The sequence below is a fragment of the Nerophis ophidion genome, linkage group LG19, assembly GCF_033978795.1.
Source record: "Nerophis ophidion isolate RoL-2023_Sa linkage group LG19, RoL_Noph_v1.0, whole genome shotgun sequence".
In the NCBI taxonomy this organism is placed as follows: domain Eukaryota; kingdom Metazoa; phylum Chordata; class Actinopteri; order Syngnathiformes; family Syngnathidae; genus Nerophis; species Nerophis ophidion.
The window spans coordinates 47524963-47541532 of record NC_084629.1 but is presented as its reverse complement, the minus strand read 5'-3'; the positions used below and the strand labels follow the sequence as shown (position 1 = coordinate 47541532).

At 42.2% G+C, this 16570-nt stretch overlaps 1 protein-coding gene across 12 annotated transcripts in view; it reads right to left on the bottom strand.

Annotated features, from left to right (window-relative positions):
• pde11a (phosphodiesterase 11a) overlaps window positions 1–16570 on the bottom strand; it is a 154103-nt gene that overhangs the window by 53252 nt on the left and 84281 nt on the right. For all 12 annotated transcript variants that reach the window (XM_061880172.1, XM_061880173.1, XM_061880174.1 and 9 more), the window contains 3 exons: window positions 15794–15844; window positions 4928–5074; window positions 3192–3299 (listed from right to left, as the gene is read on the bottom strand). In XM_061880172.1, the coding sequence (XP_061736156.1) occupies window positions 3192–3299; window positions 4928–5074; window positions 15794–15844 (306 nt within the window). The remainder of the gene's footprint in view (window positions 1–3191; window positions 3300–4927; window positions 5075–15793; window positions 15845–16570) is intronic.

Below are 16570 nucleotides of genomic sequence, written 5' to 3'. Positions count from 1 at the left end.
CTTTGCATTTTGTGGCTTTTAATGCCTCAATTTTTTTGAGCCAATCTTGACATCTACAAAAGATTAGTCACATGTAATGTTTTCAATGTAGGTGTAAAAATAATGTATCTATATATTTCTTTTGTATTTTATGTCATTCTCTTGTTTTGTTGGCATGGCTCAAAATAAACCATTCATTCATTAATTCATTCAATTTCCCAACTCATATGAAACGGGGTTTGTACATTAAACAATAAAACATGCCTCTGCACATGAAATAACACTCAGATAGTCATCTTTATGAGCCGCAAACTTTGAAGTGCGACGTGGCGAGGGGTAGAATACTCGCTAGGCTGCAGTCAGCCCTATAGCCCTTAGAGTGTTACATGGGTAATATTAAAGACACTATTATGTTAGATCCACTATGGACTGGACTCTCCCTATTACGTTAGATCCACTATGGACTGGACTCTTACACTATTATGTTAGATCCACTATGGACTGGACTCTCCCTATTACGTTAGATCCACTATGGACTGGACTCTCCCTATTACGTTAGATCCACTATGGACTAGACTTTCACAATATTATGTTAGATCCACTCGTCGTCCATTGCATCCGGTCTGCCCCGTCTCCGCTCGGGATGGTCTTCTGCTGGCCCCACTATGGACTGGACTCTCACTATTATGTTAGATCCACTATGGACTGGACTCTCACACTATTATGTTAGATCCACTATGGACTGGACTCTCACACTATTATGTTAGATCCACTATGGACTGGACTCTCACTATTATGTTGGATCCACTATGGACTGGACTCTCACACTATTATGTTAGATCCACTATGGACTGGACTCTCACACTATTATGTTAGATCCACTATGGACTGGACTCTCACACTATTATGTTAGATCCACTATGGACTGGACTCTCACAGTATTATGTTAGATCCACTATGGACTGGACTCTCACACTATTATGTTAGATCCACTATGGACTGGACTCTCACACTATTATGTTAGATCCACTATGGACTGGACTCTCACTATTATGTTAGATCCACTATGGACCGGACTCTCACACTATTATGTTAGATCCACTATGGACTGGACTCTCCCTATTACGTTGATCCACTATGGACTATCCATCCATCCATCCATCCATCATCTTCCGCTTATCCGAGGTCGGGTCGCGGGGGCAGCAGCCTAAGCAGGGAAGCCCAGACTTCCCTATCTCCAGCCACTTCGTCTAGCTCTTCCCGGGGGATTCCGAGGCGTTCCCAGGCCAGCCGGGAGACATAGTCTTCCCAACGTGTCCTGGGTCTTCCCCGTGGCCTCCTACCAGCTGGACGTGCCCTAAACACATCCCTAGGGAGGCGTTCGGGTGGCATCCTGACCAGATGCCCGAACCACCTCATCTGGCTCCTCTCGATGTGGAGGAGCAGCGGCTTTACGTTGAGCTCAACCCGGATGGCAGAGCTTCTCACCCTATCTCTAAGGGAGAGCCCCGCCACCCGGCGGAGGAAACTCATTTCGGCCGCTTGTACCCGTGATCTTATCCTTTCGGTCATGACGCAAAGCTCATGACCATAGGTGAGGATGGGAACGTAGATCGACCGGTAAATTGAGAGCTTTGCCTTCCGGCTCAGCTCCTTCTTCACCACAACGGATCGATACAACGTCCGCATTACTGAAGACGCCGCACCGATCCGCCTGTCGATCTCACCATCCACTCTTCCCTCACTCGTGAACAAGACTCCTAGGTACTTGAACTCCTCCACTTGGGGCAGGGTCTCCTCCCCAACCCGGAGATGGCACTCCACCCTTTTCCGGGCGAGAACCATGGACTCGGACTTGGAGGTGCTGATTCTCATTCCGGTCGCTTCACACTCGGCTGCGAACCGATCCAGTGAGAGCTGAAGATCCCGGCCAGATGAAGCCATCAGGACTACATCATCTGCAAAAAGCAGAGACCTAATCCCGTGGCCACCAAACCGGAACCCCTCAACGCCTTGACTGCGCCTAGATATTCTGTCCATAAAAGTTATGAACAGAATCGGTGACAAAGGGCAGCCTTGGCGGAGTCCAACCTTCACTGGAAACGTGTCCGACTTACTGCCAGCAATGCGGACCAAGCTCTGACACTGATCATACAGGGAGTGGACCGCCACAATCAGACAGTCCGATACCCCATACTCTCTGAGCACTCCCCACAGGACTTCCCGAGGGACACGGTCCAATGCGTTCTCCAAGTCCACAAAGCACATGTAGACTGGTTGGGCAAACTCCCATGCACCCTCAAGAACCCTGCCGAGAGTATAGAGCTGGTCCACAGTTCCACGACCAGGACGAAAACCACACTGTTCCTCCTGAATCCGAGGTTCGACTATCCGGCGAAGCCTCCTCTCCAGTACACCTGAATAAACCTTACCGGGAAGGCTGAGGAGTGTGATCCACGATAGTTGGAACACACCCTCCGGTCCCCCTTCTTAAAGAGAGGGACCACCACCCCGGTCTGCCAATCCAGAGGTACCGCCCCCGATGTCCACGCGATGCTGCAGAGTCTTGTCAACCAAGACAGCCCCACAGCATCCAGAGCCTTAAGGAACTCCGGGCGGATCTCATCCACCCCCGGGGCCTTGCCGCCGAGGAGCTTTTTAACTACCTCAGCGACCTCAGCCCCAGAAATAGGAGAGTCCACTACAGATTCCCCAGGCACCGCTTCCTCAAAGAAAGACGTGTTGGTGGGATTGAGGAGGTCTTCGAAGTATTCCCTCCACCGATCCACAACATCCGCAGTCGAAGTCAGCAGAACACCATCCGCACCATACACGGTGTTGATAGTGCACTGCTTCCCCTTCCTGAGGCGCCGTATGGTTCCCTACCCTATAATTTAGATATGTAAACACAATCTATTTTAGATTTGCAAGCCATTTAAAAATATGGTTTCACTAAATCCATGCAATATTTTAGTGCATGTCCATGTGCTAAAAGGGTGTGTATGGAGGATAAAGGAATGGGGTTAGAAGTTCCCTGTGAGAAAGCGAATGTACGGGGCTCAAAATATGGTGCTATGCCCGTTATATTAGTGCTATTTATACCCATGATTTTCAGGTCCTTATAATGTTATTTCAAACCCATGATTTTCAGGTCCTCATGCCACCATGCAAGTACATTCCTGTAATCAACATTGGCAACAGTGTGTGCTTACCGTGAGCATGGCAAACATACACTGGCACACGTTAAAGGCGTGTCTCCAGTTGTGGTACAGAACCATCCGGTAGTTTTTCCTGACAGTCAACAGCCATCTGCACAGCGTCTGGAGGGCGGCGCAGAGTAAAGGATCGGATGAGCATAAGTGGAGACTTTAGTGTTGTGAACATTTTTAAAGCAAATATCATACAAAACCCAAAACTGATGAAGTTGGCCTGTGGTGTAATTCGTAAATAAAAACAGAATACAATGATTTGCAAATCCTTTTCAACTTATATTCAATTAAATAGACTGCAAAGACAAGATGATTAATGTTTGATTTGAGAATCTTATTTTGTTGTTGCAAATAATCATTAACTTAGAATTTAATAGCAGTAACATAATGCAAAAAAGTTGGCAAAGGGGCATTCTTACCACTGTGTTACATGGCCTTTCCTTTTAACAACACTCAGTAAACCTTTGGGTACTGAGGAGACACATATTTGAAGGTTTTTTGGGTGGAATTCTTTCCCATTCTTGCTTGATGTACAGCTTAAATTGTTCAATAGTCCGGGGGTCCGTTGTGGTATTTTACTCTTCATGTTGCGCCACACATTTTTAACAGGAGACAGGTCTGGACTACAGGCAGGCTAGTCTAGTACCCGCACACTTCTACTATGAAGCCACGCTGTTGTAACACGTGGCTTGGCATTGTCTTGTTGAAATAAGCAGGGGCGTCCATAACACCATTGCTTGGATGGCAACATATGTTGTTCCAAAACCTGTATGTACCTTTCACAGATGTGTAAGTTACCCATGCCTTGGGCACTAATGCACCCCCATTCCATCACAGATGCTGGCTTTTCAACTTTGCGCCTATAACAGTCCAGATGGTTATTTTCCTCTCTGTTCCGGAGAACACGACGGCCAAAGTTTCCAAAATCAATTGGAAATGTGGACTCGTCAGACCACAGAACACTTTTACACTTTGTATCTGTCCATCTTAGATGAGCTTAGGCCCAGCGAAGCCGGCGGTATTTCTGGGTGTTGTTGATAAAGGGCTTTCGCTTTGCATAGTAGAGTTTTAACTTGCACTTACAGATGTAGCGACAAACTGTAGTTACTGACTGTGGTTTTATGAAGTGCTCCGGAGCGCATGTGGTGATATCCTTCACACAACGATGTCGTTTTTCCATGCAAGGTCACGGGCATTCAACATTAGGTGCAGTGATTTTTCCAGATTGTCTGACCCTTTCGATGATATTACAGACGTTAGATGGTGAAATCCCTAAATTCCTTGCAATAGCTCATCGAGAAATGTGGTTCTTAAACTGTTCGACAATTTGCGCACGCATTTGTTCACAAAGTGGTGCACCTGGCCCCATCTTTGTTTGCGAATGACTGATCATTTCATGGAAACTGCTTCTATACCCAATCATGACACCCACCTGTTCCCAATTAGCTTGTTCAACTGTGGGATGTTCCAAATAAGTGTTTGATGAGCGTTCCTCAACTTCCTCTGTGTTTTTTTGCCACTTGTGCCAGCTTATTTGAAACATGTTGCAGGCATCAAATTCCAAATGAGCCAATATTTGCAAAAAAATAAAGTTTTCCAGTTCAAACGTTAAGTATCTTGTCTTTGCAGACTATTCATTTGTAGGGGATTTGGAAATCATTGTATTCAGTTTTTATTTAAGATTTACACAACGTGCCAACTTCACTGCTTTTGGGGTTTGTAATGAAGAGAGTCCTCACCTCATAGTCAATCTTAAATTTGGGGACCATTCCCAGCTCCATAAACATCCTCAGAGCCGCGGTTATCATGGCGTCAACATCCAGGGAGAAATCATCAAAGGAGAGCATGTCAATACCCAGCTCGCACACCAGGGGGATGTTGGCGGCCTGCAGACAGGAAGGAACACCAGGAGGGAAAGAGGAAATGTGTTGAGAATGAATTTAGGAAAATGGCGAGGTCAGGGGAAGGAGACTCGGAGAGGGCTCAATTTAATGAGGGCGTTTGAAAAACAAGATTTTACTGTTTAATTTCACGGCTGATTGGAAGAAAAATGTGGCCTCATTAGTCAAGCAAAAACATTTCACATACATGATCCATATTAAGTAGAGCCATTGTGAATTGTTGTCTAATGAGCACAATAGGCTGTCCTAGCTCTGTTGACTATTTAGATCAGGGGTCCCCAAACTCATTCCAGTGTTGCCATTTAGTGGTCAATTGTACAGAATATGTACTGTACTGTGCAATCTACCAATAAAAGTCTCAATATATCAATGAAAAAAACCCTTTGAAATAATCAATCAATCAATTAATCAATGTTTACTTATATAGCCCTAAATCACTAGTGTCTCAAAGGGCTGCACAAACCACTACGACATCCTCGGTAGGCCCACATAAGGGCAAGGAAAACTCACACCCAGTGGGACGTCGGTGACAATGATGACTATGAGAACCTTGGAGAGGAGGAAAGCAATGGATGTCGAGCGGGTCTAACATGATACTGTGAAAGTTCGATCCATAATGGAACCAACACAGTCGCGAGAGTCCAGTTCAAAGCGGATCCAACACAGCAGCGAAAGTCCCGTTCACAGCGGAGCCGGCAGGAAACCATCCCAAGCGGAGGCAGATCAGCAGCGCAGAGATGTCCCCAGCCGATACACAGGCAAGGAGTACATGGCTACCGGATCGGACCGGACCCCCTCCACAAGGGAGAGTGGGACATAGGAGAAAAAGAAAAGAAACGGCAGATCAACTGGTCTAAAAAGGGAGTCTATTTAAAGGCTAGAGTAGAAAAAGAAAAGAAACGGCAGATCAACTGGTCTAAAAAGGGGGTCTATTTAAAGGCTAGAGTATACAAATGAGTTTTAAGATGAGACTTAAATGCTTCTACTGAGGTAGCATCTCGAACTGTTACCGGGAGGGCATTCCAGAGTACTGGAGCCCGAATAGAAAACGCTCTATAGCCCGCAGACTTTTTTTGGGCTTTGGGAATCACTAATAAGCCGGAGTCCTTTGAACGCAGATTTCTTGCCAGGACATATGGTACAATACAATCGGCAAGATAGGATGGAGCTAGACCGTGTAGTATTTTATACGTAAGTAGTAAAACCTTAAAGTCACATCTTAAGTGCACAGGAAGCCAGTGCAGGTGAGCCAGTATAGGTATATATGTATGTATATATGTATATAAAGGTATATATAGTATAGGTATATATGTATGTATATATGTATATAAAGGTATATACAGTATAGGTATATATGTATGTATATATGTATATAAAGGTATATACAGTATAGGTATATATGTAAGTATATATGTATATAAAGGTATATACAGTATAGGTATATACGTATGTATATATGTATATAAATGTATATATGTATATAAAGGTATATACAGTATAGGTATATATGTATGTATATATGTATATAAAGGTATATACAGTACAGGCGTAATGTGATCAAACTTTCTTGTTCTTGTCAAAAGTCTAGCAGCCGCATTTTGTACCAACTGTAATCTTTTAATGCTAGACATGGGGAGACCCCAAAATAATACGTTACAGTAATCGAGACGAGACGTAACAAACGCATGGATAATGATCTCAGCGTCTTTAGTGGAGAGAATGGAGCAAATTTTAGCGATATTACGGAGATAAAAGAAGGCCGTTTTAGTAACGCTTTTAATGTGTGCCTCAAAGGAGAGAGTTGGGTCGAAGATAATACCCAGATTCTTTACCGTGTCGCCTTGTTTAATTGTTTGGTTGTCAAATGTTAGAGTTGTATTATTAAATAGAGGTCGGTGTCTAGCAGGACCGATAATCAGCATTTCCGTTTTTTTGGCGTTGAGTTGCAAAAAGTTAGTGGACATCCATTGTTTAATTTCATTAAGACACGCCTCCAGCTGACTACAATCCGGCGTGTTGGTCAGCTTTAGGGGCATGTAGAGTTGGGTGTCATCAGCATAACAGTGAAAGCTAACACCGTATTTGCGTATGATGTCACCTAGCGGCAGCATGTGGATGGGCAGCGCACGTAAATAATGCATGTAAATAAACTAATCTAATCTAATTTTTGTTATGACTGAGGTACAAAGAAGTGAAGTGGAGCGGCTGACTGGGTGGTGCAGGGACAACAAACTGGTCCTTAACACCACCAAGACGACGGAGCTGATCATGGAATTCCGGAAGAAAAAAAACAATAAACATCCAACCACTGTACATCAATGGGGACTATGTGCAAAGGGTCTTTAACTCCAGGTTCCTGGGGATCCAGATCGAGACCTGTTGTGGAGTGCGAACACCTCAGTGACCATCAAAAAGGCACAGCAGAGACATTACTCTCTGAGACTCCTCAAAAAGAACCACCTGTCACAAAAACTGTTTGTGTCCTTCTATCGCTGCTCGATAGATACTGCCAGCTGCATGACGGCATACCATACTCTCTGCCCTCCCTAGATGAACTGTACAGTGCCAGGTGCCTCAAAAAGGCCCAAAACATCATACGGGACCCATCTCACCCCGGACATAAACGTTTAGAACTTATGCCCTCAGGCAGGAGATACAGGACAATAAAATGCCGGACAAACAGATTTAGGAACACTAAATCTGTTGTGTCGCTGAACACAAGACAAGAATGACTGTGCATGTGAGCTTGGTATATTTATGTATTTTTATCTATTTATCTCGTCAGATCACAGAACACTTTTCCACTTTGCATCAGTCCATCTTAGATGATCTCGGGCCCAGAGAAGCCGGGGGCCTTTCTGGATGTTGTTGATAAATGTCTTTCACTTTGCATAGTAGGCCTTTAAACTTGCACTTACAGATGTAGCGACCAACTGTATTTAGTGACAGTGGCTTTCTGAAGTGTTCCTGAGCCCATGTGGTGATATCCTTTAGAGATTGATGTCGGTTTTTGATACAGTGCCGTCTGAGGGATGGAAGGTCACGGTCATTCAATGTTGGTTTCCGGCCATGCCGCTTACGTGGAGTGATTTCTCCAGATTCTCTGAACCTTTTGATGATATTATGGACTGTAGATGTTGAAATCCTTAAATTTCTTGCAATTGTACTTTAATAAAATGTTGTTCTTAAACTGTTTGACTATTTGCTCACGCAGTTGTGGACAAAGGGGTGTACCTCGCCCCATCCTTTCTTGTGAAAGACTGAGCATTTTTTGGGAAGCTGTTTTTATAGCCAATCATGGCACCCACCTGTTCCCAATTAGCCTGCACACCTGTGGGATGTTCCAAATAAGTGTTTGATGAGCATTCCTTAACTTTATCAGTATTTATTGCCACCTTTCCCAACTTCTTTGTCAGGTGTTGCTGGCATCAAATTTTAAAGTTAATGATTATTTGCAAAAAAAAAATGTTTATGAGTTTGAGCATCAAATATGTTGTCTTTGTAGCATATTCAACTGAATATGGCTTGAAAAGGATTTGCAAATCATTGTATTCTGTTTATATTTACATCTAACACAATTTCCCAACTCATATGGAAACGGGGTTTGTATTCTATTCAAATGAGGCTGGTAAAATTCCCTCAGCAATGCTCGCCATTCAGGTGTGTCGCCCACGACCTCTGTCCTAATTCGCAGCCTGCGGTTCTAGCAAATGGCAGCCAGGTTTGTTTACCGACACCACTGGCACTTGCAGTCAAGCGCACTTAATAAGGATCCATATGTAGAGCAGTTATGAAAGAAGGACGCGGGGTGTGGGGGGTTTTATGCAGAGCACAGCGCTGAAGGGATCACACAGTCACAGCATGAAAAAGCAAGGTTCCTATTCTGCCGTAATGGTCACAGGGGAAATGTCTTCGCTTGGAAAGGTGGGAAAATGTATGTCGTTTATAAAATGTCTTTTCAGTTTGAATTATTATTATTATTATTTTTTTTTTTTTTACAAAGAATGCAGTGAGAGCTCGGTTCCATCGATGTCTGTTTTTGGAGTCAAACAACATTTTTGAGAAAATGTTCAATATTCTATGTTGGGAATCTATAATTGTATGCTAAGACTGAAAGTAGGAAATAAAAGTCTGCTTTTTAACAAAGTTAATGAGAGATTGTCATCTAATGGTAATTTAACACTTTTAAAAGGGTACAAACAATTTTGGGGTACAAACAATGATTATGTTTGTATACAAATTATTGTATACAAACAATGATTTGCCCTGAAACACCAGTTTCAGGGCAAATCACTCTACGGATTGATTGATTGATTGATACTTTTATTAGTAGATTGCACAGTACAGTACATATTCCGTACAACTGACCACTAAATGGTAACACCCCAATAAGTTTTTCAACTTGTTTAAGTCGGGGTCCACGTTAATCAATTCATGGCAAACAGAGACAGTCCTCGCAAAAATGACTAATGATCTATTGCGATGGATTCTGATGCGTCATCTATGTTGCTGCTTCTCCATCTTAGCGCTGCTTTCGATACCGTCGATCATAATATTTTATTAGAGCGTATCAAAACACGAATTGGTATGTCCGACTTAGCCCTGTCTTGGTTTAACTCTTATCTTACTGATAGGATGCAGTGTGTCTCCCATAACAATGTGACCTCGGACTATGTTAAGGTAACGTGTGGAGTTCCCCAGGGTTCGGTCCTTGGCCCTGCACTCTTCAGCATCTACATGCTGCCGCTAGGTGACATCATACGCAAATACGGTGTTAGCTTTCACTGTTATGCTGATGACACCCAACTCTACATGCCCCTAAAGCTGACCAACACGCCGGATTGTAGTCAGCTGGAGGCGTGTCTTCATGAAATTAAACAATGGATGTCCGCTAACTTTTTGCAACTCAACGCCAAAAAAACGGAAATGCTGATTATCGGTCCTGCTAGACACCGACCTCTATTTAATAATACAACTTTAACATTTGACAACCAAACAATTAAACAAGGCGGCTCGGTAAAGAATCTGGGTATTATCTTCGACCCAACTCTCTCCTTTGAGGCACACATTAAAAGCGTTACTAAAACGGCCTTCTTTCATCTCCGTAATATCGCTAAAATTTGCTCCATTTTGTCTACTAGCGACGCTGAGATCATTATCCATGCGTTTGTTACGTCTCGCCTCGATTACTGTAATGTAATATTTTGGGGTCTCCCCATGTCTAGCATTAAAAGATTACAGTTGGTACAAAATGCGTGTGCTAGACTTTGGACAAGAATAAGAAAGTTTGATCATATTACACCTATACTGTATATACCTTTATATACATATTATATATATATATATATATATATATACATATACCTATACTGGCTCACTTGAACTGGCTTCTTGGTTTAAGGACTTTAAGGTTTTACTACTTACGTATAAAATACTACACGGTCTAGCTCCATCCTATCTTGCCGATTGTATTGTACCATATGTCCCGGCAAGAAATCTTCGTTCAAAGGACTCTGGCTTCTTAGTGATACCCAAAGCCCAAAAAAAGTCTGCGTGCTATAGAGCGTTTTCCGTTCGGGCTCCAGTACTCTGGAATGCCCTCCCGGTAACAGTTTGAGATGCTACCTCAGTAGAAGCATTTAAGTCTCACCTTAAAACTCATTTGTATACTCTAGCCTTTAAATAAACCTCCTTTTTAGACCAGTTGATCTGCCCCTTCTTTTCTTTTTCTCCTCCGTCCCCCCCTCCCTTGTGGAGGGGGTCCGGTCCGATGGCCATGGATGAAGTACTGGTTGTTCAGAGTCGGGACCCAGGATGGACCGCTCGCCTGTGTATCGGTTGGGGACATCTCTACGCTGCTGATCCGCCTCCGCTTGGGATGGTTTCCTGTTTGCTCCACTGTGGACGGGACTCTCGCTGCTGTGTTGGATCCGCTTTGGACTGTACTCTCGCGGCTGTGTTGGATCCACTATGGATTGAACTTTCACAGTATCATGTTAGACTCGCTCAACATCCATTGCTTTCGGTCCCCTAGAGGGGGGTTGCCCACATATGTGGTCCTCTCCAAGGTTTCTCATAGTCATCATTGTCACCGACGTCCCACTGGGTGTGAGTTATCCTTGCCCTTATGTGGGCCTACCGAGGATGTCGTGGTGGTTTGTGCAGCCCTTTGAGACACTAGTGATTTAGGGCTATATAAATAATCATTGATTGATTGATTGATTGATAATGAATCTACATTATGTTAATTAAAAAGTCCCCTTCATTGTTAAACATGTACAAGCGCTGTATACTAGTACCATGGAATCGCAGTTTTCATATACCACCACTTTTCATCAGATTTGTTTTTTTTTACAAAAAAATCAGCTAAAAGTTTGCTCCGGTTTGTGAATTATAGTGAAGTGAATTATATTTATATAGCGCTTTTTCTCTAGTGACTCAAAGCGCTTTACATAATGAAACCCAATAACTAATTTTTACATTTAAACCAGTGTGGGTGGCACTGGGAGCAGGTGGGTAAAGTGTCTTGCCCAAGGACACAACAGCAGTGACTAATATGGCGGAAGCAGGGATCGAACCTGCAACCCTCAAGTTGCTGGCACGGCTGCTCTACCAACCCAGCTTTATACAATCTTGGTAATTGTGCGGCTAAACGGTCACACAACAAACTAGATGCAGTATTGCAGTATTGGGGCGGCATAGCTCGGTTGGTAGAGTGGCCGTGCCAGCAATTTGAGGGTTGCAGGTTCGATTCCCGCTTGTGCCATCCTATTTACTGCCGTTGTGTCCTTGGGCAAGACACTTTACCCACCTGCTCCCAGTGCCACCCACACTGCTTTAAATGTAACTTAGATATTGGGTGTCACTATGTAAAGCGCTTTGAGTCACTTGAGAAAAGTGCTATATAAATATAATTCACAATTCACTATTGTGATATGGCGATATACTGCGATATCCTACATAGAGCAACCATTCATTTAAAAAGCAGCTTCAAATACAAGTTAACCTACTCAGTGGTTAGAGTGTTCGCCCTGAGATGGGTAGGTTGTGAGTTCAAACCCCGGCCGAGTCATACCAAAGACTATAAAAATGGGAGCCATTACCTTCCTGCTTGGCACTCAGCATCAAGGGTTGGAAATGGGGGTTAAATCACCCAAAATGATCCCCGGGCGCGGCCTCTGTTGCTGCTCACTGCTCCCCTCACCTCCCGGGGGGTGATCAAGGGTGATGGGTCAAATGCAGAGAATAATTTTGCCACACCTAGTGTGTGTGTGACAATCATTGGTACTTTAACTTTAAGTTGTCAATATAAACTAGGTGACTTCAATAATAGTAATAATTACCGTATTTTTCGGACTATAAGTTGCAGTTTTTTTCATAGTTTGGCCGGGGGGGTGATTTATACTCAGGAGCGACTTATGTGTGAAATTATTAACACATTACCGTAAAATATTAAATAATATTATTTATCTCATTCACGTAAGAGACTAGACGTATAAGATTTCATGGGATTTATGGATTATGAGTGACAGATAGTTTGGTAAAGGTATAGCATGTTCTATATGTTATAGTTATTTGAATGACTCTTACCATAATATGTTAGGTTAACATAGCAGTTGCTTATTTATGCCTCATATAACCTACACTTATTCAGCCTGTTGTTCACTATTCTTTATTTATTTTAAATTGCCTTTCAAATGTCTATTCTTGGTGTTGGATTTTATCAAATACATTTCCCCTAAAAAATGCGACTTATACTCCAGTGCAACTTATATGTGGTGTTTTTTTCCTTCTTTATTATGCATTTTCGGCAGGTGCGACTCATACTCCGAAAAATTCGGTAATATCATAATAATACATCAGTTATAATGTCATACACCCAAAAATCTTTAGTTATAAACAGTCCTAAATTGTATTTGAGTCAATTTATATTTTCTACACTGTATAGAGTTACTGCATTGTAGTTTTTATATATATATATATATATATATCTATATATATATATCTATATATACATATATATATATATATATATATATATATATATATATATATATACATACATATATATATATATATATATATATATATATATATATATATATATATATATATATATATATAGATATATATATATATATATATATATATATACTGTGACCAAAATAAAGCCATGTGTCAGGCTTGCCACTGACAGTTTGTTTGTGTTTTAGTTTTTCGTCTGTGTGTGTAGAGTTTCCTGTCTTTAGTTCCTGTCAGCACTCTTATTTTGGTTCAGTTTCCTGTTTGTCTCCCTGACTGCTGTGTCCCCTCAGCTGCGGCTGATTGGCACCTGGCCACACATGGTGTCAATCAGCCCGCTCCTATTTAGACCTGTTTTGTCCTCCAGTCTGGGCTGGATTATTGTCTCTTCTGTATTGTCGTTCCTGTCGTGTCGTGTCGTGTCGTGTCTTTTCAGCGTCGCGGTAAGCTATATTTCGGTAGCTGTTTGTAGCTTACTGTTTTTTGTTCCCTGCTTCCAGTTTGTTTTCATATTAGTACAGTATAAGTACGACTTCTGTTTTCCTGCTCGCTACCCGCTAGCTTGCACGCTAGGCCCTTTTGTTTTTGCTAGCTTCCATGCTAAGCTCCTTTTGTTTTTTTAGCTTCCATGCTAGCTCTCCTACTCAGTGGCCTAGTGGTTAGAGTGTCCGCCCTGAGATCGGTAGGTTAGGAGTTCAAACCCCGGCCGAGTCATACCAAAGACTATGAAAAAATGGGACCCATTACCTCCCCGCTTGGCACTCAGCATCAAGGGTTGGAATTGGTGGTTAAATCACCATAAATTATTCCCGGGCGCTGCACCACTGCTGCCCACTGCTCCCCTCACCCCCCAGGGGGTTATCAAGGGTGATGGGTCAAATGCAGAGAATAATTTTGCCACACCTAGTGTGTGTGTGTGTGTGTGTGTGTGTGTGTGTGTGTGTGTGTGTGTGACAATCATTGGAACTTTTAGTTTGTTATCCGCCTCGTGCGCGCTTTTTGTTTTTACCCTTTTGTTGGGTTATGTCTTAGTGTTTTATTAAATCATGTTCTCCTTACTCAATGCCTGCCTCCTTCTCTGCATCTTGGAGTTAGTCACCAACTAACTCTGACACTATGTACAGTAGGGGTGTCAAAAAAACAAAAAAATAAATTCAAATGAACGGCGATTCTTAAAAAATGTTTGGTAATCGATTGAAAGGCAGCATCACCATTACAACACTTCTTTTTATGTTTTTTTTTTACTTAAATTTTAACTTCTGGTTAGTTCGGAAAATGTGTTGAATCCAATGTGAAATTGTCAAACAATTACACTAGCCATAAGAAAATGTTTAATTTTTTATTCCATTTACATAATTAATGAATGCTAATGAAAAACTACCGGCCTGATCTACTAAGATCTCAAATAACACATGCTAAATCGTGTGTGCAAACTATAAAATTGTACGGACTATTATCGTGCATGTAGCGAGTGATATAGTAAGACTGCGTGCATAATTGATAATGAGTGTAAAAATGGTGCTGCTCGTCCATTTTACAGGCTGTTACTATGGAGACACTCATTTTCCTCAACACTTATAGCATCGATTCGACCTTATGTCTTGAATTGACAATAAAGTCTTCAATTAAATGGTCCGACCTGTGGCGTTTCATCATGTTGATATGCAGCACACAAATATATGTACCACCTTTTGTGGGTACATGTGTTTTGGCTATATTAAAGCACAATCAAGACAAAGGAACCTACTTGAAGCACACTGAGATGCGCTGCAGTGTTGTGATTAGAGATGTCCGATAATATTGGACTGCCGATATTAATCGGCTGATAAATGCTTTAAATGTAATATCGGAGATTATTGGTATCAGTTTCAAAATGTATGACTTTCTAAAACGCCGCTGTACGGATGGACTGCCAATATTAATCGGCTGATAAATGCTTTAAAATGTAATATCGGAGATTATTGGTATCAGTTTCAAAATGTATGACTTTTTAAAACGCCGCTGTACGGATGGACTGACAATATTAATCGGCTGATAAATTATTTAAAATGTAATATCGGAGATTATTGGTATCAGTTTCAAAATGTAAAATGTATGACTTTTTAAAACGCCGCTGTACGGAGTGGTACCCATACGGATGCAGGGAGAAGTACGGAGCGCCAATAAACCTTAAAGGCACTGCCTTTGTATGCCCGGCCCAGTCACATAATATCTACGGCTTTTCACACACACAAGTGAATGCACGGCATACTTGGTCAACAGCCATACAGGTCACATTGAGGGTGGCCGTAGAAACAACTTTAACACTGTTACAAATATGCGCCACACTGTGAAGCCACACCAAACAAGAAGGACAAACACATTTGGGGAGAACATCCGCTCTGTAACACAACAGGACAAATACCCAGAAGCTCTTGCAGCACTAACTTTCCCAAGGCGCTACAATAGACACCCCCCCAACCCCGCCCACTTCAACCTCTGCTTGCTGTCAGTGAGAAGGAGACACAAGAAGGAGTGGGAAGAGCCTGTAGTGTAATGCCCGCAGCTAAAAACAACTGCGTGAGAACCTATACTCGAATATCACCATATAGTCATTTTCTATATCGCACAGAGACAAACCCACGATATATCGCTCAGCCTTACTTCACAGTGGATAATTATACTGTAGTAAAAAGCATTTACCTTGAATTTGTCAACTTCAGTCTTGGAGCAAGTGGCGTGGTAAGACAGAACCTGGAAAATAATGACAGCTGTGTCACTTGAGCTATTTTTCAAATCAATAATTCACAGAGAAGAAGCATGCGGCTTTGGCCGTGATAACGAACATCACAATTCAGGCACTTCAGTGAGTATAAGCCTCGGAGAAAGTGAGCACCTACCATTGTGATGTCCCCTTTATTTCCCGAGGAAATATCTTGCACAAAACTGCAGTTGCTCATTAGATCACAAATGATTATTCAACCCTGCTCCATATCTCGTCACTCGCCGAATCGCTTATTTATGCATCATTTCTGTGTACATCTGCAAATGAAAGTCTGCTTACTGGTATGATGCACCCAACCACTTCTGTTGTTAAGTAATGTTGGATGGAGACATAACACTGTGAGGAAGATCAGGGATTGTGTTGCCTTGCCTCTCCTTGTTCTCAACAAAAACCTATGAGAGTGTCATCTATAAACTGAGTTTAGCGTATTGTTTTGACTCCTAAGAAAAATGTTGCAAAATGTGAGGGAAAATTACCTACAATACAGTTAAACATATTTCAAATGTATCTATTTATTATTTACATTCTGACCGTTTTTAATTTTCCTGAGGGAACTCTCCTGAAAGAATTAATAAAGTACTACCGTATTTCCTTGAATGGCCGCCGGATATAAAGTATGCACCTGCCTAGAATTACTGCCGGGTCAAACTCGTTTCGCAAAATAATTAGCGCATGCTTAGCATTACCGCTGGCTC